Source organism: Cebus imitator, unplaced genomic scaffold (assembly GCF_001604975.1).
Source record: "Cebus imitator isolate Cc_AM_T3 unplaced genomic scaffold, Cebus_imitator-1.0 Scaffold52, whole genome shotgun sequence".
Classification (NCBI taxonomy): Eukaryota; Metazoa; Chordata; class Mammalia; order Primates; family Cebidae; genus Cebus; species Cebus imitator.
Window position 1 is genome coordinate 98226 of NW_016107367.1, and position 25630 is coordinate 123855.

General features: G+C 38.6%; 1 protein-coding gene across 2 annotated transcripts in view; it reads left to right on the forward strand.

Annotated features, from left to right (window-relative positions):
* The window catches only part of ECD (ecdysoneless cell cycle regulator), a 34824-nt gene that overhangs the window by 2311 nt on the left and 6883 nt on the right, over window positions 1–25630 (forward strand). For both annotated transcript variants that reach the window (XM_017528004.2, XM_037738284.1), the window contains exons 2-11: window positions 2701–2918; window positions 6096–6213; window positions 10633–10720; window positions 10835–11013; window positions 11893–12085; window positions 13821–13949; window positions 16109–16237; window positions 18218–18303; window positions 24770–24876; window positions 25008–25191. In XM_017528004.2, the coding sequence (XP_017383493.1) occupies window positions 2714–2918; window positions 6096–6213; window positions 10633–10720; window positions 10835–11013; window positions 11893–12085; window positions 13821–13949; window positions 16109–16237; window positions 18218–18303; window positions 24770–24876; window positions 25008–25191 (1418 nt within the window). In that variant the 5' untranslated portion in view covers window positions 2701–2713. The remainder of the gene's footprint in view (window positions 1–2700; window positions 2919–6095; window positions 6214–10632; window positions 10721–10834; window positions 11014–11892; window positions 12086–13820; window positions 13950–16108; window positions 16238–18217; window positions 18304–24769; window positions 24877–25007; window positions 25192–25630) is intronic.

Below are 25630 nucleotides of genomic sequence, written 5' to 3' on the forward strand. Positions count from 1 at the left end.
AAAAAAAAAAAAAAAAAAAAAATGGCAGACAGGTTTATGAAAAGGTGCTCATGTCTTTGATCATCAGAGAAATGCAAATGAAAACTATAATAAGACAGCATCTCACCCCAGTGAAAATGGCTGTTCTGTAAGACAGATAATAACAAGTGCTGACTAGGATTTGGAGAAAACACTGTTGGTGGGAATGTAAATTAGTGCAGTCACTATGGAGAACAATTTTGGAGATTCCTCAAGAAACTAAAAATAGAGCTACTATACGATCCAGGAATCCCATTGCTTGGTATTTACCGAAAAGAAAGGAAATCAGTATATCAAAGAGATATCTGCACTCCCATGTTTATTGCAGCACTGTTCACAATAGCCAAGATTTGGAAGCAACCTAAGTGTCTATCAACAAGTAAGTGAATGAAGAAAATGTGGTACACACACACAACGGAGTACTTTTCAGCCGTAAACAAAATGAGATTCTGTCATTTGTAACAACATGGATGGAACTGGAGATCATTATGTTAAGTGAAATAAGCCTGGCACAGAAAGATAAACTTTAAATGTCCTGATTAATTTATAGGAGCTAAAAATTAAATCAGTTGAACTCATGGAGATAGCAGGTAGAAGGATGGTTACCAGACTGGGAAGGGTTGCAGAGGGTTGGTGGGGGAGTGGTATGGTTAAGGGGCACAAAAAAATAGAGCAAATGAAAACTAGTATTTAGTAGCACAACAGGGTGACTATAGTAAATAATTTAATTGTACATTTAAAAATAACTAAAAGTTCTGATGAGAGCATATCCTGGCTATAAACGTTTTTTTAATGAAAATAAAAGTGTATAATTAGATTGTAACACAATGGATAAATGCTTAAGATGATGGATATCTCATTTACCCTGTTGTGATTGTTATGCATTATATACATGTTTCAAAATACCTCATGTACCCATAAATATATACACCTACTTTTTCCCCTTAAAAATTAAAAAAAAAAAGAAAAGAAAGATATATCTACCATCCCATGAGATTTGAAAAAGGGGCAAATTTAGGGCAGAGGTAAGATGACAGGACACGAATGTTTTGTAGTTCTGAATTCCTCTACACTATGCAATGTTCATAAAAGAGAGGGGATTACATTCTGCAGAGCAAAAGAGATTATTCTTTAGAGTTGAACAAAATTTTAAAGCAGGGAGAGATTTTAGAGATGGTAGATAACTTATCCTAAATTAAAGAAAAAAAACCCAGAAAAAGAAAGTGAAGTGTCTACAGTGGCACAGCTAATTAGTGGCAGAACTGGGGTTTTTGATAGCATGTAAACAGGGGATGTCAGTGCAGTGTCTCTTGAAGTATGTTACACATACCACTCCTAGTACAAGGGCAAACATTGAAAATTTCATTGTTCATTTGCAAAACAGGAAAACTATAAAAAATAAAGAAGTTATTCTTACATATTAATTGGGGAATGTGATATGGGTTTCTATTCACTGTATTATATCAAGGTTTCCTTTGAACATAATTTTAAAGATAAAGTTTTAAGTGTAAAGGGTCATTAATAATGTTAGACCAGGTACGGTGACTCATGCCTATAATCCCAGCACTTTGGGAGACCAAGGCAGGACTACTTGAGCTCAGGAGTTCAGGACCAGCCTGGGCAACTGGCAAAACTTTGCCCCTACTAAAAATACAAAAAAAATTAGCTGGATGTGGTGGCACGTGCCTGTGGTCCCAGCTACTTGGGAGGCTGAGGTGGGAGGATGGCTGAGTCCAAGCAGTAGAGGTTGCAGTGAGCTGTGATCATGCCACTGCACTCCAGCCTGGGTAACAGAGAAAGACCCTGTCTCAATAAATAAATAAATAAAGTTGGCCGGGCACAGTGGCTTATGCCTCTAATCACCCTAGCTCAATAAATAAATAAAGTTGGCCGGGCGAGGAGACTCATGCCTATAATCACAGCACTTTGGGAGGCCGAGGCAGGCAGATCACTTGAGATCAGGAGTTCAAGACCAGCCTGGCCAACATGATGAAACCTGTCTCTAACAAAAATTAGTTGGACGTGGTGGCATATGCCTGCAATCACAGCTACTTGGGAGGCTGAGGCAGGAGAATTGCTTGAGCCCAGGAGGCAGAGGCTGCAGTGAGCCGAGATGGAGCCATTTGCACTCCAGCCTGGGCAACAAGAGCAAAACTCTGTCTCAAAAAATAATAAAGTTTTAAAAAATTAAATAGATATTACTGTAGGTGGTGTCATGGTCAAGGCAAAAACCATGATGATGATATGTGCCTAACTAAATCTTATTTTTTTTATTTTTATTTTTTTGACATGGAGTCTTTCTCTGATGCCCAGGCTGGAGGGCAGTGGCATGATTTCGGTTCACTGCAACCTCTGCCTCCTAGGTTCAAGTGATTCTCCTGCCTCAGCCTCCCGAGTAGCTGGGATCATAGGCATTTGCCACCACACCCAGCTAATTTTTTGCATTTTTAGTAGAGACAGGGTTTCACTGTGTTGGCCAGGCTGGTCTCAAACTCCTGACCTCCAGTGATCTGCTTCCCTCGGCCTCCCAGAGTGCTAGGATTACATGCATGAACCACTGTGCCTGGCCTAACTAAATTTTAGAAAACAATGTTCATAGAGTCATCTAAAAAAGAGTTCAGAGAATGTGATGTTACTTCTGCATTGTTCTATGTGGTTTGTATTTTGGAACTTTAAATGTAGTTTTCAAAGAAGAATGGAAGAATCTGTGAAGCTTGCTATGGTGGAAGACACCGTGGAGTACCGCCTGTTCCTGATACCAGGTGAATCAAGGGACCCAGAAAAACAGAAAGAGGTTCTTCAGAAGTATATTGAGAGAATAATGACCCAGTTTGCACCTATGCTGGTCTCCTACATCTGGCAGAATCAGCCTTTCAATCTCAAATATAAACCTGGGAAAGGTAAGGCTCTTTTACTTGTTTTGATTAATGTGACTTTTAATGTTATCCTGACAGCAGTGATGTGTAGTAGTCCACACTTCATTCAGTACTGTCAGGAAGAGATTAATACACTAAACTTGTTAGATAAGTGATACTTGTCTATATTCAGTTAGCCTTAAACTTAAAGCTCTTTAAAAAAACAAAAGTAATTAAAGCTTTCTAAATTTGCCTTAGGAATTATCATACACTAAACATTATTAAACTCATGGCTATTCTTTTGAACTTTCGTTACTATACTATGCCATAATGTATCTAAGTATACTAAACAGTATCAGGCATCTGGCTTTAATTCTCGTTCCTTTTGGTGTTACTCAGTATTCCTTATTTTGTTAATGTGTTTAGTAGGCTGCCTTGTTTCATATAGCTGTTTTGGTGAGGATCTGAGTGTCTCTGCTGGGCTTATAAAGATAAATAATTGGGCTTTATGACTATTATTTGCCACTCAGGAGCATTTTGAGGTTTCTTCATTGCTCTCCTGTGTTGTTGATGCTTGAGATCTGACCTCTGGCAAAATATGACACTCTGCCCTATTACAAGAAGAACCCAGGATTATACAGAAAAATGTTCCCCCAAACTAGGAGGGAGCTGAAAGACCAAAGAATGACTCAGACAGGTCTATCTTGGCAAGTAGATGAGTTTATTAGGACTTACATACAGAACACTCCTGGGCAGCAGCAGGACAGCTCTAGAAATCGGCCCTACCTTCCGTCTCTAAGCTGCTTGTCAGCTAATTTTTTGGCTCTTTGCCTACTGTGTATATGCAGACACTGTTTTCCTTGGTATGTTCCCAGCTATGCCCTGATATGTTTGTGTTCTCAGGACCTGCTCCTCTGTTGGGCACCATGGCTTTGGCTTGCCAGATGGCCTTCAAACTTTAAGCAGCAGACATACACCCTTAAGTAGCCTGGTGGGAAACTGGTCACACTACAGCCCTATCATTTCTTATGGTTTTATGAAAATTAATCATGGGTAGGTGACCAAGGCTCTACTCACACTGTGACTTCTGTGAGGTCTTATTTGGGATCAGGAGCCTGGCATCTTGTGATGCCATCACAAGATACCCCCCATGTATACATAACAAGTGTACATCACTGTGATACTCTCAGTTTAGTGCTTATCTGCTATTTTTTGGCTAGCATTGCTACATATCTTCTCTACTGTTAATTTTGTTGAACTCTTATTCATTGAAATACATATGATATTTATTGGCAAGAACACTGTCACGCTGGTGCAGCACATCCAAAACCAACCCTTTATCTGTTCTCTAGAAAGCCATTTTTATCCTATGTTTTCTTATCTTGTTTAATGGCATTGCCATCCACCCAGTTATCCAAGCTAGTCAATAATTCAGAATCATAATCAGTTCCTCACTTCACCATGTTTGGTCAGATGCTAAATCCTTAATGCTTCGAAAATATGACCCCTTTTCCACATCTGTTTGGCTTCAGCGTAGGCCCTCTTTATCTCTACATCTGGAAAACAACAATAACCTCCTAACTTACCTCTCTGTTTCCAGTCTTTGTAGTTCCTCAAACTGTTGCCAGTTACCTTTGTAAAACACAAATTTGATTGTGTCACTCTCCTGCTTAATATCCTTCAATAGTTCCCATTGCTTCAGGATGAAGTTTAAATTGAAGTCTAATATAGACAAAAATAGATACTTTAATTGGAGTTTTCTAGTTGAAGAAACTTGAGATCTGGGGTGGGGAGAAGAGGGGTTGATTGGGCTGTTCTTCCTGTTGTTTGCCATGGCAGTTCTTGAGACACTCTGTAATGTACTTTTTTGACCTTCATTCTGTTAATGTGGGATGTTACTGTACATTGATTTTCAGGTATTGAACCATCCTTGCATCCCAGGAATAAATCCCGCTTGGTCATGGTTAACCATCTATTTAATGTGCTGCTGAATTCAGATTGCTGATATTTTGTTAAGGATTTCTGCATTGACATTCATCAGGGATATTGGTCTACAGTTTTCTGATATTGTCTTTGGTTTTGATATTAGGGTCATGCTGGCCTCAGAAGGAATTTGGGAATTCCCTCCCCTTCATTTTTTTGGAAGATTTTGACGAGGATTGGTGTCAAATTCTTTAAATGTTTGGTAGATTTCCCCAGTGAAGCCAGCTTTTCTTTACTAGGAGCTTTTGGATTATTTATTCAATCTCCTTACTAGTTATAGATCTGTTCAGATTTTTCTGTTTCTCATGATCCAGTCTTGATAGGTTGTGTGTTTTTAGGAATTTGTCCATTTCTTCTACATTATCAAATTTATTGGCATGCCATCGTTCATAGAATTATCTTATCCTTCTTATTTCTGTGACATAGGTTGTATTGTCCCCTCTTTCATTTCCGATTTTAGTTATTTGAGTATTCGCTCTTATTCCTGGTTAATCAAGTTAATAGTTTGTCAATCTTTTAAAAAAAAAACGAATCAGTTGTTTTGTTTTTCTGGTCTCTATTTCATTTATCTCTGCTATAATGTTTATTATTTACTTCCTTATGCTAGGTTTGGGTTTAGTTTAGTTTTGTTTTGTTTTGTTTTTTTCCCTAATTCTTTAGGGTATAGGTTGTTGATTTGAGATCTTTCACAACTACAAACTTCCTCCTTAGCACTGCTTTCCCTGAATCCCTTAAGTTTTGGTATGATGTGTGTTCATTTTCATTTGTCCCAAGATATTTTCTAATTTCCCTGTGATTTCTTCCAAGAGTGTGTTGTTTAGTTTCCATGTATTTGTGAATAGTGCACATGTTCCATCTCTATCCAAATTTGGTCCATCCAAATCTAGCGTTCTGGTATTCCCAGAATACTCTATACGTACATATTTTATACACTATGCCTCTGTGCCTTTGCACATACTTTTCCATTTTTCTGGACAAAGATATCCTCTCCTTTATACTCACATAGCCCTTACTGCATACCCCTGTTCTAGAGTTCTTTGTCTTGTTTTGAGATCATTTGGTTATCTGGTTTTACCCTGAGCTCCTCAGGAGTAGGCTTCTTGTTCAGGATTGCAACCCTGGCTCCCTAGTACTTAGAGCAGTCAGTCAATGAATGTTTACTCAATTGAATGATTATGTGCATTTTATTTGCAGTAACAAATTTATCTGGTTACATGGTTGCTTTTCTCTTGTTTTTAGGAGGTGTTCCTGCTCATATGTTTGGCATGACAAAGTTTGGGGATAATATTGAGGATGAATGGTTTATTGTTTATGTCATAAAGCAGATTACAAAGGAATTTCCGGAGTTAGTAGCAAGGTATTGTAATTATTTTAATTATTCTAAAGGAATTCTATTACTGAAATAAAGCGACTACATTTTTATCTATTTAGTGATTTATTTTTCTCCTAGTCTGCTGGAAATTGTACAGATTTGGGACAGATTTTTAATAGTATCTGTGCTTTTCTTTTCTTTTCTTTTCTTTTTTTGAGATGTAGCCTAGCTTTGTCACCCAGGATGGAATGCAGTGGTGTGATCATGGCTCACTGCAACCTCTGCCTCACAGGTTCAAGTGATTCTCCTGCTTCAGCCTCGTGACTAGTTAGGATTACAGGCATGCACCACCACACCTAGCTAATTTTGTATATTTAGTAGAGATGGGGTTTCACCATGTTGACCAGGCTGGTCTCGAACCCCTGATCTCAGGTGATCCACCCTCCTTGGCTTCCCAAAGTGCTGGGATTACAGTTTTCTTTTCTCTTGTGACTTCCTTTTCTTGAGAAAGAAAGTACTATCGAAGAGTTCAACTTCCAAAAGATTTCAAACAAAACCTAGGGTTCTACTGCTCTGGCTTCCCAGAAGTAATCACCATTAAATTCCTTGTGGATCTTTGGAAAATAAAATTCCATTCATACACATATATATTTCTCATATTTTAAGTATGTATGCCTCTACTAGACCATAGCTATACTTTTTGAGAAATCATACACAGAAACAATTTAAGGAGAAGTCAGTGAACAATTGTGTAGGAAGCAAAGTAGGTAACACTGCATTAAAAATGGGACTTGAGGTAGGGTGCGGTGGCTTACGCCTGTAATCCCAGCACTTTGGGAGGCGGAGGCAGGAGAATCGCTTGAACCTGGGAGGCAGAGGTTGCGGTGAGCCGAGATTGCGCCATTGCACTCCAGCCTGGGCAACAAGAGTGAAATTCCATCTCAAAAAGAAAAAAAAAAAGACAGGGTCTTGCTATTTTGCCCACGCTGGACTTGAACTCCTGGGCTCAAGCCATCCTCCTGCCTCAGTCTCCCAAGTATCTGGTACTACAGGCACTTGCCACTGTGCTTTATTTAATTTTTTTGAGACAGAGTTTCACTCTGCTGCCCAGACTGGACTGCAATGGAGCAATCTTGGTTCACTGCAACCCCAGCCTCCCAGGCTTAAGTGATTCTCCTATGTCATCCTCCCGAGTAGCTGGGGCTACAGGCATGCACCACCACACTTGCCTAATTTTTGTGTTTTTTGTGGAGACAAGGTTTCACCATGTCCCTACTTTGGGAGGCCATCTCTACTTTGGGAGACCGAGGCAGGCGGATAACAAGGTCAAGAGATCGAGACCATCCTGCCAACATGGTGAAACCCCATCTCTACTAAAAATACAAAAATTAGCTGGGCGTGGTGGCGCACGCCTGTAGTTCCAGCTACTCGGGAGACTAAGGGAGGAGAATCACTTGAACCCGGGAGGTGGAGGTTGCAGTGAGCCAGATCGCACCACTGCACTCCAGCCTGGCGACAGAGTGAGACTCCGTCTCAAAACTAACTAACTAAATAAAATAAACACGGAACCTTTTTCTATAAGTACCAAGTATTGCCAGCAGAGGGCGTCCCGCCCACTTATATTTTGTCCTAGTTTTCCTAGTCAGCACCCAAATTCTGATCTTTTTTTTCTTTCTTCAGGGAGTCCAGAACGGAATAAATTCTGATATTTTTTTACCCATCCCAACCTCTTTCCCAGCAGAACAAAAGAGAAGGGGAAAAAAAAAAAACCTTTGAAAACTTATTATTTAAATTTTAAATATACATTAAAATAGAGAGAATGAACCCACATGTTCCCATTACCCAGCTTCAACAATCACCAACTCATGGTCATTATTATTTTGTCTGTAGCTGTCATTTGATCCTTAAATACTTCAGGATGTAAATCAAAGAGATAACTCATTTTATTTTTATCTTTAAATAAATTTATTTAAAACTTTTAAATGTTTTAAATTTATTTATTATTTATTTACTTTTTTAAAGACAGGGTCTTAGGCTGGGCGCCATGGGTCATGCCTGTAATCCCAACACTTTGGGAGGCCAAGGCAGACGGATCACCAGAGGTCGGAAGTTCAAGATCAGCCTGACAAACATGGAGAAACCCCATCTCTATTAAAAATACAAAATTAGCTGAGCATAGTGGCACATGCCTGTAATCCCAGCTTCTCAGGAGGCTGAGGCAGGAGAATCACTTGAACCTGGGAGGCAGAGGTTGCGGTGAGCCGAGATCACGTCATTGCACTCCAGCCTGAGCAGCAAGAGTGAAATTCCATCTCAAAAAAAAGACAGGGTCTTGCTGTTTTGCCCAGGCTGTACTTGAATTCCTGAGCCACCCTCCTGCCTCAGTCTCCCAAGTATCTGGTACTAGAGGCACATGCCACTGTGCTCTATTTATTTTATGTTTTTGAGACAGAGTCTCACTCTGCAGTGGAATGATACTGGCTCAGTGCAACCCCTGCCTCCCAGGCTCCAGTGATTCTTATACCTCATCCTCCCAAGTAGCTGGGGCAACAGGCGTGCACCACCACACCTGCCTAATTTTTGTATTTTTTTTTTGAGACGGAGTTTCACTCTTGTTACCCAGGCTGGAGTGCAATGGCGCGATCTCGGCTCACTGCAACCTCCACCTCCTGGGTTCAGGCAATTCTCCTGCCTCAACCTCCTCAGTAGCTGGGATTACAGGCACACATCATCATGCCCAGCTAATGTTTTTGTATTTTTAGTAGAGATGGGGTTTCACCGTGTTGACCAGGATGGTCTCGATCTCGTGACCTCGTGATCCACCCGCCTCGGCCTCCAAAAGTGCTGGGATTACAGGCTTGAGCCACCGCGCCTGGCCTAATTTTTGTATTTTTATAGAGACAAGGTTTCGCCATGTTGGCCAGGCTGGTCTTGAACTCCTGACCTCAAGTGATCCATCTGCTTCAGCCTCCCAAAGTGCTGAGATTACAGGCATGAGCCACTGCACCTGGCCTATTTTTTAAATTGACAAATAAAAATTGTGTATATTTATTACGTATAACATGTTGTCTTGAAATACATATATATTGTAGGATGGCTGAATTGAGCTCATAACATATATCACTTCACATACTTATTTTTTTGTGTGTGGTGAGAATATTTAAAATCTGCCTTAGCAAGTTTCAAGAACACAATACATTGTAGGCTAGGCACAGTGGCTCACACCTGTAATCCTAGCACTTTGGGAGGTTGAGGCAAGAGCATCACATGAGGTCAAAAGTTGGAGACCAGTCTGGCCAACATGGTGAAACCCCATCTCTACTAAAAATACAAAAATTAGCCAGGCGTGCTGGTGCACGCCTGTGGTCCCAGCTTCTTGGAAGGTTGAGGCAGGAGAATCAATTGAGCCCAGGAGGCAGAGCTTGCAGTGGGTGTGACTCCACCACTGCACTCCAGCCTGGGCAACAGAGTGAGACTCTGTCTCAAAGCTAAACTAAAATAATAAAAATAAAAGTATAGAGCTGGAATGGTATATAACAGTATATAAAATACACTGTGTCTTGTGTATCAAAGGGAGAAAATACAAATATATATTTCTATAGCTAGATTATGCATAAGCAAACTCTAGAAGGATATACAAGAAACAGCAGTGATATGTGTAGGGTTGAGCAGATGGGAACAATAGTAGGAGGGAGACTTTTTCATTTTGTAATTTTTAATATATTTTTAAAAATTTTACCCACGTGAATGTATAACCTATTAAAACTTTTAAATTTAAAAATGTGATGCAGGCTGGACACAGTGGCTCATGCCTGTAATCCCAGCACTTTGGGAGGCCGAGGTGGGTGGATCACCTGTGGTCAGGAGTTTGAGACCAGCTTGGCCAACATGGTGAAACCCCGTCTCTACTAAAAATACTAAAATTAGCCAGATGCTGTGGTGGGCACCTGTAATCCCAACTACTTGGGAGGCTAAGGCAGGAAAATCGCCTGAACTTGGGAGTGGTGGTTGTAGTGAGCTGAGATCAGGCCACTGCACTCCAGCCTGGGCAACAGAGCCAGACTCTGTCAAAAAAAAAAAAAAAAAAAAAAGTGATGCAAATTATTATCTTTTCAGTTCCAAATACCACGTGTTACATGAAGGCTTTTCTAATCTCAGCTATGTTTTTTTTTTCTTTTGGAACCCTATAATATTTTGTGTATTTTCATATTTTTGTCTAATATTTCTTTATGTAAATTGCTTATCTTCTCCTTATCATCTACCTTCAACTCCTCCTTATAATCTTATAGTCTCCTTCAGTGATTAATGTTATCTTAAATATTTTTCTTTCTTATAGCTATGTACACATGGTTCATATTCAAATATTTACTAAGATGAAAAGGAAAATGTATTAGAATAAAACTGTTTTGGTTACTAGCAAACATGTGCTTTTTGAATGCAAAATTGGAAATTTTCTTGCATTAGGATTGAAGACAATGATGGCGAATTCTTGTTAATAGAAGCTGCTGACTTTCTCCCTAAATGGTTGGATCCTGATAATAGCACCAATAGGGTATGTATATCTAAGTTTAGAAAATTTACAGAGATGAAATCATATTGGATTACATTCATATGTACCTAGAGTTTGCCAGTGCCCCCTATGAGAATTAAAATGTACTATTTGCAGGTATTTTTCCACCATGGGGAATTGTGTATTATTCCTGCACCAAGAAAATCTGGAGAAGAATCTTGGTTACCCAACACAACCCCAACAATTCCACAAGCGTTGAATATAATCTCAGCACATCCAGAAAAAATACTTGCTTCAGAATCTATACGAGCTGCTGTGAATAGACGCATCAGAGGGTAAGAAAAATTCACTTTCGTTGCTGATTAAGGAATCTTGTAGTTTCATGTAGTTCAGTCTTTCTTTGATTTTTGTTTTCCTTTAAGTTCTGTTGGACTTAGTCTTTCTCTGACTATAAAATGTCTTTCACCTATATTAATGCTAATTTTCATTTTGTCTTCATTCCTCTTTATGAAATTGACTAATAAATTAAACTTACAGATTTTAAAACGTCTTTAAATTCCCATTCAGAAGGGTTATAATCTTGTCCCGATATTTTTGCATTTATTTATCCTAGATATCATGGCTAAGTATGAGCTCTATCCATGGGTAAAAAATTTGAGACCTTCAAAAAACAGAAACCTAATGGAGCACAAGGTGCTCAGGTTTTTTCTGTTGTTCTGGGTCTCTATATGGCATTCTTTGACCTATGTCAGAATACAGTTTCTGAATAAAACTTTAGCTTTTATTAAGAAAAGAAGATCTTAACCTAGCAACATATTAGTTCATCCATTCAAATTTGGGTGCCTATTAAATGTGTAGCACAATTTAGGACTTAACAATATTAAAAATCTATTTTAGCTTCAGTATACTTTGTACCATTCTTTTAGAAGAAAAACTTTCATTTTATCTTTACTCCAAAGTATAATAGGGTTTTTTGTTTTATTTTTGAACTACAATAATCCCTTTTCTTTATTTTCCATTTCTTCCTACTTTTTCTTTTTCCTTCTTTCTTATAGTCTTAAGTATATGTGCAGTATCTGTTTTCATCTCTCTTGTCACTCTCTGCATACTGCTCTTGATGAACAAAGACACGATGTCGAAAAGAAAGTGAATGATATAAGAATTCTAGGTATTTGTATATTGTAAAATGAAAATAATTATGTTACCTGTTCCAGGTACCCAGAAAAAATTCAGGCCTCCCTTCATCGAGCACACTGCTTTCTTCCAGCTGGCATTGTGGCAGTGCTAAAGCAGCGCCCCAGATTGGTGGCTGCAGCAGTCCAGGCATTTTACCTACGAGACCCTATTGACCTGCGAGCCTGTCGTGTTTTCAAGACATTCTTGCCTGAAACTCGAATAATAACATCGGTGAGATTTCTATCTTGGTCATTTAGTTTCTCTCACGGGAAACAGAGTTGAAACATTATTATTTTTTTCTTTTTATATTTCTCAGTGCTCAGTGAATGAAACATTATTTTTGTTGCTCTCTAGAAAAAACAAGGAAATATTCTATTTTTTCATAGCATGTTGATATAGGTTGAATATTCCTTATCTGAAATGCTTGGGACCAGAAGTATTTCAGATTTCAGATTTTTTTTTTTTGGATTTTGGAATATTTGCATTATACTTACCAGTTGAGCATTCCAAATCTGAAAATGTGAAATCTCACAACTTTGAGCATATCGTTGGCACTCAAAAAGTTTTGGATTTTGGAACATTTTAGATTTCAGATATTCACATTGGGGATACTCAAACTATACACATTTTTTCTTCTATCCAGTGAAGGAAATTTTCAAGATACCTGACTCCCCATTTTATACTCAATGTTTCATACCTATTTTTGACCATATTTTTCTATTTCTATAATTATTTCCTCCTTTTGTTTTTAGGCAGAGTCTTGCTGTGTTACCCAGGCTGGAGTGTAATAGAGCCATCTCAGCTCACTGCAGCCTCTCTGCCTTCTGGGCTCAAATGATCCTCCTGCTTCCCGAGTAGCTGCGACTACAGGTGCCTCCCAAGACACCTGGCTAATTTTTGTATTTTTAGTAGAGACAGCATTTCGCCATGTTGGCCAAGCTGGTCTTGAACTCCTGACTACAAGTGATTCATCCATCTTGGCCTCCCAAAGTGCTGGGATTCCAGGCATGAGCCACCATGCCTGGCCTAATTATTTCCTTCTCAACAATAAAACATTTCATCTCTTCCAGGAAATTAAGAATTATTCTTGGCCGGGCAGGGTGGCTCACACCTGTAATCCCAGCACTTTGGGAGGCCAAGGCAGGTAGATCACTTGAGCCCAGGCGTTCGAGACCAGCCTGTGCAACATGGTAAACCCCATTTCTACAAAAAATAAAAAAAATTACCCAGGTGTGATGGCGGGCACCTGTAATCTACTTGGGAAGTTGAGGCAGGAGGATCGCTTGAGCCCAGGAGGTTGAGGCTTCAGTGAACCATGATTGCTCCACTGCACTCCAGCCTGGGCAACAGAGCAAGACTCTGTCTCAGGAAAAAAAGAATTATTCTTTACCTTTCACCTCTTAAATTGCTCTATAATGTAACTAATGATAAAAATTTTACTAGTGATTACTAAAAAGTAGGCAGTAGGGTATTTTTTTTTTTTTTTGAAACAGAGTCTTTCTCTGTCGCCCAGGCTGAGTGCAGTGGTGCAGTCTTGGCTCACTGCAACCTCCACCTCCTGGGTTCAAACAATTCTCTTGCCTCAGCCTCCAGAGTAACTGGGATTACAGGTATGCACCACCTTGCCTGGCTAATTTTTGTGTTTTTAGTAGAGACAGGGTTTCACCATGTTGGCCAGGCTGGTCTCAAACTCTGACCTCAGGTGATCTGCCTGCCTCGGCCTCCGAAAGTGCTGGAATTACAGGCATGAGCCACCATGCCCAACCAGCCACAGGGTAAATTTTGTGGTATGTGAGTTGTATCTCAGTACAGCTGTTAAAAACAAGTAGACAGTTAATAGGTTGAATTTTCTTTGCATTTCATATGAATTTGAAGCTTATAAATGGACTTCTTACTTAACTCTGAAGTGATATTCACAATTTTAATTTCAGGAAAAGACTCATGTATTTTGTGTCTTGATGCCCAGGTCACATTCACTAAATGTCTGTATGCACAGTTGGTACAACAAAGGTTTGTGCCAGACCGGCGGAGTGGATATAGGCTGCCTCCTCCATCTGATCCCCAGTACCGAGCCCATGAATTGGGCATGAAATTGGTAATGTTGAACCGGAAATGTTGTTTTCTTTCTTTATGTAAACAGGCTGTTAATAGAATAGTGGCGCAATATAGAAAGTCCAGAAATACACCCTATTTATGTAAGAATGTAGTAAAATGTAGCATTTGAAATTAGAATGAAAAAATTTATTGTTTAGTAAGTGACGATGGGACAAGTGTGAAGCCATCTGAAAAACTGAAGTTTACCAGAATAAATTCCAATTGGATCAAATATTTAAACATAAAACTTGAAACTCTACAATTTGAAATACAAACAAGAACTTTTTATAATCTGAATAGGAAAGGCCTTTCTAAGTATGACTTGAAATCAGAAGCTATCAAAGGGCAAACTGATTAATTATGCAAAAATTAAGCATTTCTGCATGGGAAAGAAAAACTCCATAAATAAAGTCAAAAGATAGCAAACCTGGAGAAAGTTATATTTGCAATCTAAATGAAAAAGAGCTGACTTCTCTAATATATAAAGTGTTCATTTAAGTCAATATGAAAAAGATAATACCAACCAATTAATTTTAAAATGTACAGGAACTATGAAAATAGCCCACAGAAAGGAAGTACAGGTGAGCTTTAAGTTAAACATATGAAAAATATTGAATCTTACTCACAATAAAAGAAATACACTTTAAAGCTACAAAATAGTGTTTTTCATCATTATGTTAGCATGTATCAAATGGCTTGATAATACATACTGGGTTGTTGAGAATATATAGAAAAAAGCACACTCTCAGACATTGTTGATAGGAATATAAATTGATTGTATCCCTTATGAGAACATTTTGGCAAAATAGATGCTCCACGACTCACAGTGGGGTTACTTCCTGATAGACCCATCAAAAATTGAAAATATCATAAGTCAAAAATGTATTTAATGCATCTAACCAAATGAACATCATAGCGCAGCCTAGCTTAAATAGGCTACCTTAAATAGGCTCAGAATACTTACCTGAGCATACAGTTGGGGGAAATCATCTAACAGAAAGCCTATTTTATAATAAACTTTGAGTATGCTGTGTAATTTATTGCATACAGTATACTGTAGAGTACAGTATTGGTTGACTGCCTTTGTGATCACTTTGCCAACTGCAGCTTGCTGCTACTGTGTATCCAGCATTATGAGAGAGTGCGTATTGCTAGTCTGCGAAAAGATAAAAATTCTAAGTAAGGTTTCTGCTGAATGCACATTGCTTTCATACCATCATAAAGTCAAAAAATTGTTAAGTCAAACGATCATAAGTTGGGGACTGTCTGTTATCCATCAACATTTAAAATGCACAAACCCTTTTGATCATCATTTTCACTTCTAGAAAATTATTCTCTCTGTATTTTAAGTATGCACAAGGACATATTTGGAGCATACTCATGACAGCATTGTTCATAGTAGCAAAAGATTGGAAACTACTTAAATGTCCATTAGTAGGATAACAGTTAGATAAATTGTGCTCTAGCCATGAAGTATGATGAATGAATTTGTGTGTGCTCATGTAAATGATCTCCAAGGTATATGGTTTAGTGTAAAAAGCAAGGTATAGATAGTGTGTATGCGTTCATTGAGCAACAAAAGGTGTGGAGTAAACTGCATACAGAGAGGCACACACATATCTACTTCAGTGTGTAGATTACTTCTGAAAGGATGTGCAAGAAGTTGGTAACAGTGTTCTCTAGCTTAATCAGGGAAGTTCCCTGTTTTGAATTGTTTAACCATGTGCATCTGTTATATTTTTTTAATCAAAGGACTTTTTAAATGAAGTGATTTCCTCCCTTTACTATGTCTGAGATCATGTTCAGTTTATGTATAATTTCTGCTGGACAAGAAATCTTTTGTCACCCTTTTCATAATTAAACAAAAAATAAATAGAAATTTCTGGTTTTGTAATCAGCAGGAAAAGGAATCTCTTTGAAGAGAACAGGAATCTTGGTTGTATATCATTTTCTTTCCCTTTATGATTTTTACTATTCTATGATGATTAAGAAACTTGGAAATAAGTTTATGTTTTTCATAAAATTTAAAAAGTGTTGTAATTGTCCAAATGCCCATGTATCCAGTCACCTAGTTTTAGAGTGTGGCTAAGTGGAAAGAAAGTAATGTAAGATACAGAAAAAAAGGAACTTCATAACAAAAATTCTACCTATCTCATCTAGGCTCATGGATTTGAGATCTTATGTTCCAAATGTAGCCCACATTTTTCTGATTGCAAGAAATCCCTTGTGACTGCCTCACCACTCTGGGCCAGTTTCCTTGAAAGTCTGAAAAAGAATGATTACTTTAAGGTAGGACTTGCAATGTATTGGTTTTTAAGTATGCAATCCAGACAAAACCATGCCAGTGACTTAAAGTCCTATGGTCCATGTTTAAATGTGTGACATAATTATGGAAGGTAGAGTTAAAGGAGACTTTCCTAGTTCAGTGATAATGAAGGAGGTATCTATGAACTGTTTCCAGTATTAGAGAAAAACTAGTACTGCTTATATTAAATGATGAAAGTGATTATTTGTACCAGATAAAATAACTTGCAAAAACTTGATAACACAAACATGAAAAACACCAGTTAGCTAAGTGTATTAGGTGAATAGATCTCTCAAAAATTGAAGAAAAAGAAGAAAAGAAAAGAAAAGAAAACACTGGATAGGAAAATTAGCAAAGGGTTAGATTTTAAAATTTATTAAAAGATACCTAGTAAATTTCTCTTAAAGTATTCAACTTCACAAGTAGTAAAGATATGCATATGAACACAGTAATGGAGAATGTCTTTCATGTATGTACAAAAGGATATGAATGATATTCAGTGCTGTTGAGAGTATGGTAAAACTAATACTCCTATACCTTGCTGGCAACATTGCAAATTGGTAGAACCTTAATTGGAAAGTAATTTGGTAGTGTCTTCCAAGAGCTATGGAAAGGTTCAAACTTGGAACCTTCACTTTGAATAATCTTTTAAAAGGAAATATCTAAGAAGTAGAAAAGTTCATAAGAATATGATGATGATAAAGATGGCACAGCAATATGAAAAGTACTTATTATATTATAGTATATATATCGTGGGTTTTTTGTTTGTTTGTTTTTTGAGATGGAGTTTCACTCTTGTTGCCCAGGCTGGAGTGCAATGGCATGATCTCAGCTCTCTGCAACTTCCGCCTCCTCAGTCCAAGCGATTCTCCTGCCTCAGCCTCCCGAGTAGCTGGGACTACTGGTTCACACCACCACACCTGGCTAATTTTTGTATTTTAGTAGCAATGGGGTTTCACCATGTTGGGCAGCCTGATCTTTAACTCCTGACCTCAGGTGATCCACCCGTCTTGGCCTCCCAAAGTGCTAGGATTACAGGCATGAGCATGAGCCACTGTGCCCAGCTATTATTGTTGTTGTTGTTGTACAGGGTCTCGCTCTGTCGTGCAAGCCAGAGTGTTGTAGTAGGATCATGGCTCACTGCAGCCTTGAACTCCAGGGCTCAAGTGATCCTGCTGCCTCAGCCTGTCAAATAGCTGAGACTATAGGCATGTGCCACCATGCCTGGCTAATTTTATTATTTTTTTTCTTTTTAGTAGAGTTGAAGTCTTGCTATGTTGCGCAGGCTGGTCTTAAACTCATGTCCTCAAGTGATCCTCCCACCTCTGCATCCCAAAGTACTGGAATTATAGGCATGAGCCATGGTGCCCAGCCAGTATATTCTTAAAAAAATGTAAAATACTAAGTATGACTACCACTATAAATATGCAGTTAGAAAACACAAACGATAGTAATGGTGGGATTTTGCCATTTTTTATTCTACTTGGCAAACTTTCTGTACTTTGTTTTGTGAATTACTAATTAGTTATATCTTTTTTTAATTCTTGTTTTTGTTTGTAGAGGCAGGGTCTCACCATGTTGCCCAGGCTGGTGGTCTCAAACTCCTGAGCTCAAGCAGTCTGCCCACTTCATCCTCCCAAAGTGTTGAGATTACCAGGCATGAGCCACTGCACCCAACCAATTATATCTTAATAATTAAGTAAAAGAAAATAGTAGAAAATGCTCCAAACTGGAAATAGACCTGTAATGGTGAAAAAAATTAGGAACCACTACATGTAGCCGAGTCCCCTCATTTGAAGAAACTGGAGTTCAGACAGGCACATTAATGACAAAACAGGACCTAGGCCTTGGGCCACATGATTCCTGAGCAGTAGACTATTTGCTGCCTCTCTGAAAGTTGCTGGTGAGCACATTATTTTAATGACAACTTGTGAGTGACGTTCTGATGGACCATTTTTTTTAAGGGATTAATAGAAGGTTCTGCTCAGTACCGGGAAAGACTAGAAATGGCAGAGAATTACTTCCAGCTCTCAGTAAACCGGCCAGAAAGGTGAGTTATTGTTAAGACTCCTACTGCCAAGATTGGTATTTAGATAGTTTTTTTTATTTTCTATTTTATTTATTTATGGTATTGTATTGTATTTTTATATGGAGTCTCACTTTGTCACCCAGGCTGGAGTGCGGTTGCACAATCTCAGCTTGCTGCAACCTCCGCCTTCCAGGCTCAAGCGATTCTCTCTCCTCAGCCTCCTGAGCGCTGGGACTACAGGCATGCACCATCACACCCGGCTGATTTTTTATTTTTTTGTATTTTCAGTAGAGACGGGTTTCACCAGGTTGACCATGCTGGTCTCAAACTCTTGACCTCAAGTGATCTGCCCACTGAAGCCTTCCAATGTGCTGAGATTATAGGCATGAGCCACCACACCCAGCCTAGATAATTATTTTTAAATAATAAAGTTTGTTGCTATAAAAGTAACATATACATTTAGTATAGCAAATACAGAAGGATGTGACAAGGAAAAAATTTGTACCAGAGAGTCAAACAGTGTTATCACTTTAATTTATTACCTTCCAGGGTTTGTCCCCCCCCCCGCCCCACCCTCAGTTGATTTTTGTTATAGAATGGCCAGGCACGGTGGTTCACACCTGTGATCCCAACACTTTGGGAGGCTGAGGCAGGCAGATCACTTGAGGCCAGGAGTTTGATACCAGCCTGGCCAATGTGGTGAAACCTCATCTCTATTTAAAATACAAAACTTAGCCGGACATGGTGGCTTGCGCCTGCAGTTCCAGCTACTCAGAAGGCTGAGGCATGAGAATCGCTTGACCCTGGGAGGCAGAAGTTGTAGTGAGCTGTGATCATGCCACTGCACTCTAGCCTGGATGACAGAGCAAGACCCTGCCTCAAAATAAAAAAGAGAAAGAAATCTTGCATCCTCCTCTATATGATTTTACTCATCATGATATCACATTTTTCATGGCATTACAAAGTCTCTATAAACATAATTTTTGAAAGTTGCACAATATTGCTCGGCATGGTGGCTCACACCTGTAATCCCAGCACTTTGGGAGGCCAAGGTGGACAGATCATGAGGTTAAGAAGTGGAGACCATCCTGACCAACATGGTGAAAACCCATCTCTACTAAAAATATAAAAATTAGCTGGGTGTGGTGGCGCGTGCCTAAAGTCCCAGCTACTCGGGAGACTGAGGCAGGAGAATCACTTGAATCTGCCACTGCACTTCAACCTGGTGACAGGGCGAGACTCCGTTTCAAAAAAAAAAAAAAAAGCTGCACAATGTTTCGGCAAATGGATGTACCACAGTTTACTCAACTATTTTTTGCTGTTGGGGGAAAATATTGCAAGTAGCTTAAATGTCCAACATTTTAATTAATGTTACAGGAGAGGCTCCCATTCTGCACACCAACATAATTTTTAAACAGTTTGAAACCAAACTTCCATCTCCCTCCAGAGCTATCGTTGAATTCCTAATGTTTGTGGTTTTTTTTAAATAGTTGAATTAATATCATAGACTTTTTTTTAAGATTTACCTTTCATTTTCACTTTTTTCATTTATTATTATTATTTATTTTTACTTATTTATTTATTTTTTTAGACAGAGCTATGCTTAGTTGCCTAGGCTGGAGTGCAGTGCTCCACCTCCCGGGTTCAACTGATTGTCCTGCCTCAGCCTCCTGAGTAGCTAGGATTATAGGCACGCACCACCACACCTGGCTAATTTTTGTATTTTTAGTAGACAGGGTTTTGCCATGTTGGCCAGACTCCTGACCTCAGGTGATCCACCCACCTTGGCCTCCCAAAGTGCTGGGATTACAGGCATGAGCCACCACACCTAGCCATTAATTTTATATTTTTAATTATTAGGGATGCATACTAGTTATGCATATTTGTGGAGTACATGTGATTACACATATAATGTACATGTAGCATACAATGCATAATGATCAAATCAGGGTAATTAAGCTTTTCATCACTTCAAGCATTTATCATTTCTTTGTGTTAGGAATATTTTTAGTTATTCTATTTTTTTAAGGTATATTGAACTATATAATTAATTATTGTTAACTGTAGTTACCTTATTGTGCTACCAAACACTAGCTCTTTTTTATTTTTTTAAAATATCTTTTGGGGTTTGCCAGGAAGATGTTACAAAAAAGGGTTCCAGATCCAGACCCCAAGAGAGGGTTCTTAGATCTTGTGTATAAAAGAATTTGGGGTGAGTCCATAGAGTAAAGTGAAAGTACATTTATTAAGAAAGTAAAGGAATAAAGAATGGCTACTCCATAGGCAGAGCAGCAAACACTAGCTCTTATTCCTTCTATTTAACTACATTTTGGTACCCATTAACTATCCCCTCTTTTTCTCCCACTCTCTGCTACCCTTCCCAGCCTCTGGTAACCATCATTATACTTTATTTATTTATTTATTTATTTTAATCGAAACAGGGTCTCACTCTGTTGCCCAGGCTGGAGTGCAGTCATGCAATCATAGCTCATTGTAGCCTTGACCTCCTGGGTTTAAGAGATTCTCCTACCTTGGCTTCTCAAAGTTCTGGGATTACAACTGTGAGCCACTGCACCCAGCCAACCATTATCCTGCTCTCTCTCTCTGTGAGTTCAGAATTGTTTTTAGTTCCCACATATAATACCAGAACTTTCCCCCAATTTATTAGAGATTGTAATTGTGAAAAATTATAAGCAATCAAAGTATCTATCAATAATGGATACATGAATTGCATTGTATTTATATGATGGCCTACTTTCCAGTAGTTAACCAGAGATTAACTAAATATAAATATATCTGATTTAGGACTTATCAGTCTCAGTGCTACTGACATTTTGGATCTGATAATTTGTTGTGAAAGACTGGCTTGCACTTCATAGGAGATTTAACAGCAACCATGGCCTCTACCCAGCAAATATCAATAGCACTTCTCCCTCATCTTCCAATCATGACAACCAGAAATGTCTCCAGACATTGCCAAATTTCCTTGGGGGGCAAAATTGTCCCTGGTTGGGAACCACTGATCTAAATGAATAGATTTCAAAAATATAATGTCAGTGGGGAAAAAAAAAGCAAGTTATAAATATGTACAGTAATGGGCACCAAAAAAAAAAAAATAGAACAAATGAGTAAGACCTACTAATAGATAGCACAACAGGATGAGTAAAGTCAATAATAACTTAATTGTACATTTAACATAGAGTGTAATTGGATTGTTGGTAACTCAAAGGATAAATGCTTGAGAGGACGGTTACCTCATTCTCATGATGTGCTTATTTGCATGCCTGTGTCAAAACATCTCACATACCCTATAAATGTATATACATAATATGTACTCACAAAAATTAAAATGAAAAAGAATAAAATAAACATATACAGTGTGGATGCTATGCATATAAAAATTTTAAATATACAAAATACTATACATTATTTATAGATACATGTATATTTATTCAACAGATATTTATTGAGTGTCTTCTATGTGCCAGGCCCTATTCCAGGTGCTGGGGATACAATAAATGAACCCAAGGTGTCCTTGTCCTTATAGAGCTTACATGCTAATGTAGGAGAAAGACAGCACATTATATAATTTTAGATGGTGGTAAGTGCTATGAAGAAAAAGGAGTGTGTGGGGAGACGGGTAGAAACTGCTCTTCTAGATAGATTGGTAAAGGAAGACCTTTCTAAGGAAGTTTTCTTTGAGAAGGGACCTGAATCAAGTGAAGGAGTGAGGCATTTGGGTATTTGGGGGAATAGCATTCCAGCAAAAAGACAGACAGCAAATACAAGAAATAGAAATATATATACACAGAGAGAGAAAAGTGCAGAAGTGTACTTGAGAAAGCAGTCACTTCTGGGCAGCAGGACAGTGGATTGGGATAGGTGGCAGTGATCATCAAAGGAAACATTAATTTTCTCTACAATATTTTTAAGGTACATGATAAACCTGCACACTTTGTTGCCAATTTAAAATAAATAAGTAGGCCGGGTGTGGTGGCTCACGCCTGTAATCCCAGCACTTGGGGAGGCCAAGGTGAGCAGATCGCCTGAGGTCAGGAGTTCGAGACCAACCTGGCCAACATGGTGAAACCCCATCTCCACAACAAATACAAAAAATTAGCCGAGTGAGGTGGCAGGCTTCTGTAACCCCAGCTACTCTAATTAAAAATAAATAAATAAATAGCCAGGCACAGTGGCTCATACCTTCTGTAATCCCAGCTACTTGCTGAGTGAGGTAGGAAGATTGTTTAAGCCCAGGAGTCAAGGCTGCAGTGAGCTGTGGTCATGCCACTGCACTCTAGCCTAGGTGACAGAGTGAGACCCTGTCTTAGAAAAAAAAAAAAAAAGCTATGCACGGAGACACTTATGTATTGAGTGGGTAACATAATGGTGACATGATTTGTTACATAAATTGATGGCACCCTGTTTTAACTATTAAGAATGGAGCAAATCAAGTTGTATAAAGGACTTGTTTTAATTGAATAAACATTTGCATACCATGCAAAATCATGTAGGTGATGGGGAACTGTCTCAACTCTGTATTATTAATATATAAACATTACTAGGAGAGAGAAAAGAATAACCCAAATAATCATAACAAAAGGCAAGATAAAAATCATTCTGAAATATCAAATGCTAAAGAGAGACAGTAGTGAGAAGGTAATTTCACTAGGGTAGAAGCAGAGAAGCTAAAAAAAGAAAGATAATGGAAAGGTTCAGGGAGGAGGCATTTGCATTACATCTTAAAGAATGAGGATTTTTTTTAATGCATAAAGATGTTTATTGTTTTATATATGTGTATATATGTGTGTGTGTGTGTATATATATATATATATATATATATATATTTTTTTTTTTTTTTTTTTTTTTAAATGGAGTCTCACTCTAGTCACCCAGACTGGAGTGTAATGGTACGATCTCAGCTCACTGGAAACTCCGGCTCCTGGGTTCAAGCGATTCTTCTGCCTCAGCCTCCCAAGTACCTGGGGTTATAGGCACCCACCACCATGCCCAGCTAATTTTTATATTTTTAATAGAGACAGTGTTTCACCATGTTGGCCAGACTGGTCTCGAACTCCTGACTTCAGATGATCCGCCTGCCTCAGCCTCCCAAAGTGTTGGGATTACAGGGGTGAGCCACCATGCCTGGCCTGCAACATTGTTATATCAACAAATTCAAAACAAATGTTCATATGTAGAGAAGTGGTTAATTAAATTATGGCATGTTCTGGGAATGCTGTTTAGCTCAATGTTTTTCAGTGTAGCAAATCTATTTTGTAAGGACTTAGAAGGCCTTTCAAGTCGTACTAAGTAAAACTGACTGACCAATATGTTTATTATATATCTGCATATTTGCTTTTTCCTTACTTATTTGATGGGTTTCTGCCTCAACCTTCTAAGTAGCTTGGACCACACACATGCGCTACCATGCCTAGCTAATTTTGTTTGTTTTTTTGTTGAGACAGGGTCTCACTATGTTGTCCAGCCCCTGGACTCAAGTGATTGACCTAATGTGGTCCCCAAAGTGTTGGGATTACGGGCGTGAGCCACCCTACTCTGCTTCAGAGCCAAAGGAGAAGCGAATTGGGTAGATTGCTGAGCCTGTATCTTCCACTTAAATTAAATTAAATTAAATTAAATTAATGTATTTATTTTTTAAGACAGAGTCTTGTTCTGCTGCCCATGCTAGAGTGCAGTGGTGCAATCCTGCTCACTGCAACCTCTGCCTCCCAGGTTCAAGCGATTCTCCTGCCTCAGCCTCCCAAGTAGGGGATTACAGGCACATGCCCCCATGCCCAGTTAATTTTTGTATTTTTAGTAGAGACAAGGTTTCACCATGTTGGCCAAGTGAACTCCTTACCTCAAGCAATCTGCCCGCCTTGGCCTTCAAAAGTGCTGGGATTACAGGAATGAGCCACCGCGCCTGGCCTATCCTCCACTTTAACCAAAGCCATTTTTCTTTGAGCCCTTCTGTATTTTAGAATTACTGGTAAAAGTTTTATTTGATGGGGTTTCACCATGTTGAGCAGGCTCGTCTCGAACTCCTGACCTCAAGTGATCCGCCCCCCAAAAAAAAATTTTATTTGATAATTCAAGAAGGAGATTTAAAAAATAAATAAAAATAAAAATTTTAAAAAAAGTTTTATTTGAGAAAAAGGGATCTGCAACCTAAAAATATGCTTAAAAACAAATTAGAGCCAGGTATTTTGGCATGTACTTGTAGTGCCAGCTACCTGGGAGGTTGAAGTGGGGGATCTCTTGAACCCAGGAGTTTGGGTCCAGTCTGAGCAACAGTGAAACCCCATGTCTTAAAAAAAAAGCAAAAACAAACAAGGAACTCCCAAATTAGACTAGTTAATCCCTATAAAGTATTATAGTATGTATAAAAACAATTTTGTAGAGGTTCCAACTTTAAAAGACTGTGTATTTATGATTACTATTCTAGGTTCTTTTATGAAGAAATACTCATGTTTTTCATTTTTTATAGTTCTCTTGCTATGAGCCCAGGCGAAGAAATCTTAACCTTATTACAGACAATGCCATTTGATATAGAAGACCTTAAGAAAGAAGCAGCTAATCTTCCCCCGGAGGATGGTAAGTGATGGACTGGGATATAGTGGAAGGGTTAAAAAAAATTAAAATCTTCTACTAAGTCTCACAGGATCCTCTCCTGAAAGGACTTATGTGAATGTAGAATGGCAATATTATGCTTTCTTCTTTTTCAGATGACCAGTGGTTAGATCTCTCAGCAGATCAGCTGGAGCAGCTGCTACAGGAAGCTGCTGGCAAAAAAGAATCAGAGTCTATTTCCAAGGAGAAGGAGCAGAACTATAACTTAACTCAAGTCTCAGAGAGCATGAAATCTTTCATATCCAAAGTCTCAACCCACAAGGGAGCAGAGCTGCCTAGGTAATTTGCGTAAAAGTATAAATATATAAATAGTTAGAACCCAAGTGTTGAAATCATTGGCCATTGCCATTTCTACTTTTTTTTTTTTTTTTTAGTAAATGAGTTGTACTGCTTTCTTTTTTGTACCTAGTATAGTGACAACTTATTTATCTGAAATCAGATTTCTTTTTTTTTTTTTTTTTTTTTTTTGTGTGTGTGCCTCCCACATGCTTCTTTCTCTCTACACTATTTTTTTGATACGGAGTTTTGCTCTTGTTACCCAGGCTGGAGTGCAATGGCGCGATCTCGGCTCACTGCAACCTCCGCCTCCTGGGTTCAGGCAGTTCTCCTGCCTCAACCTCCTGAGTAGTTGGGATTACAGGCACGCGCTACCATGCCTAGCTAATGTTTTGTATTTTTAGTAGAGACGGGGTTTCACCATGTTGACCAGGATGGTCTC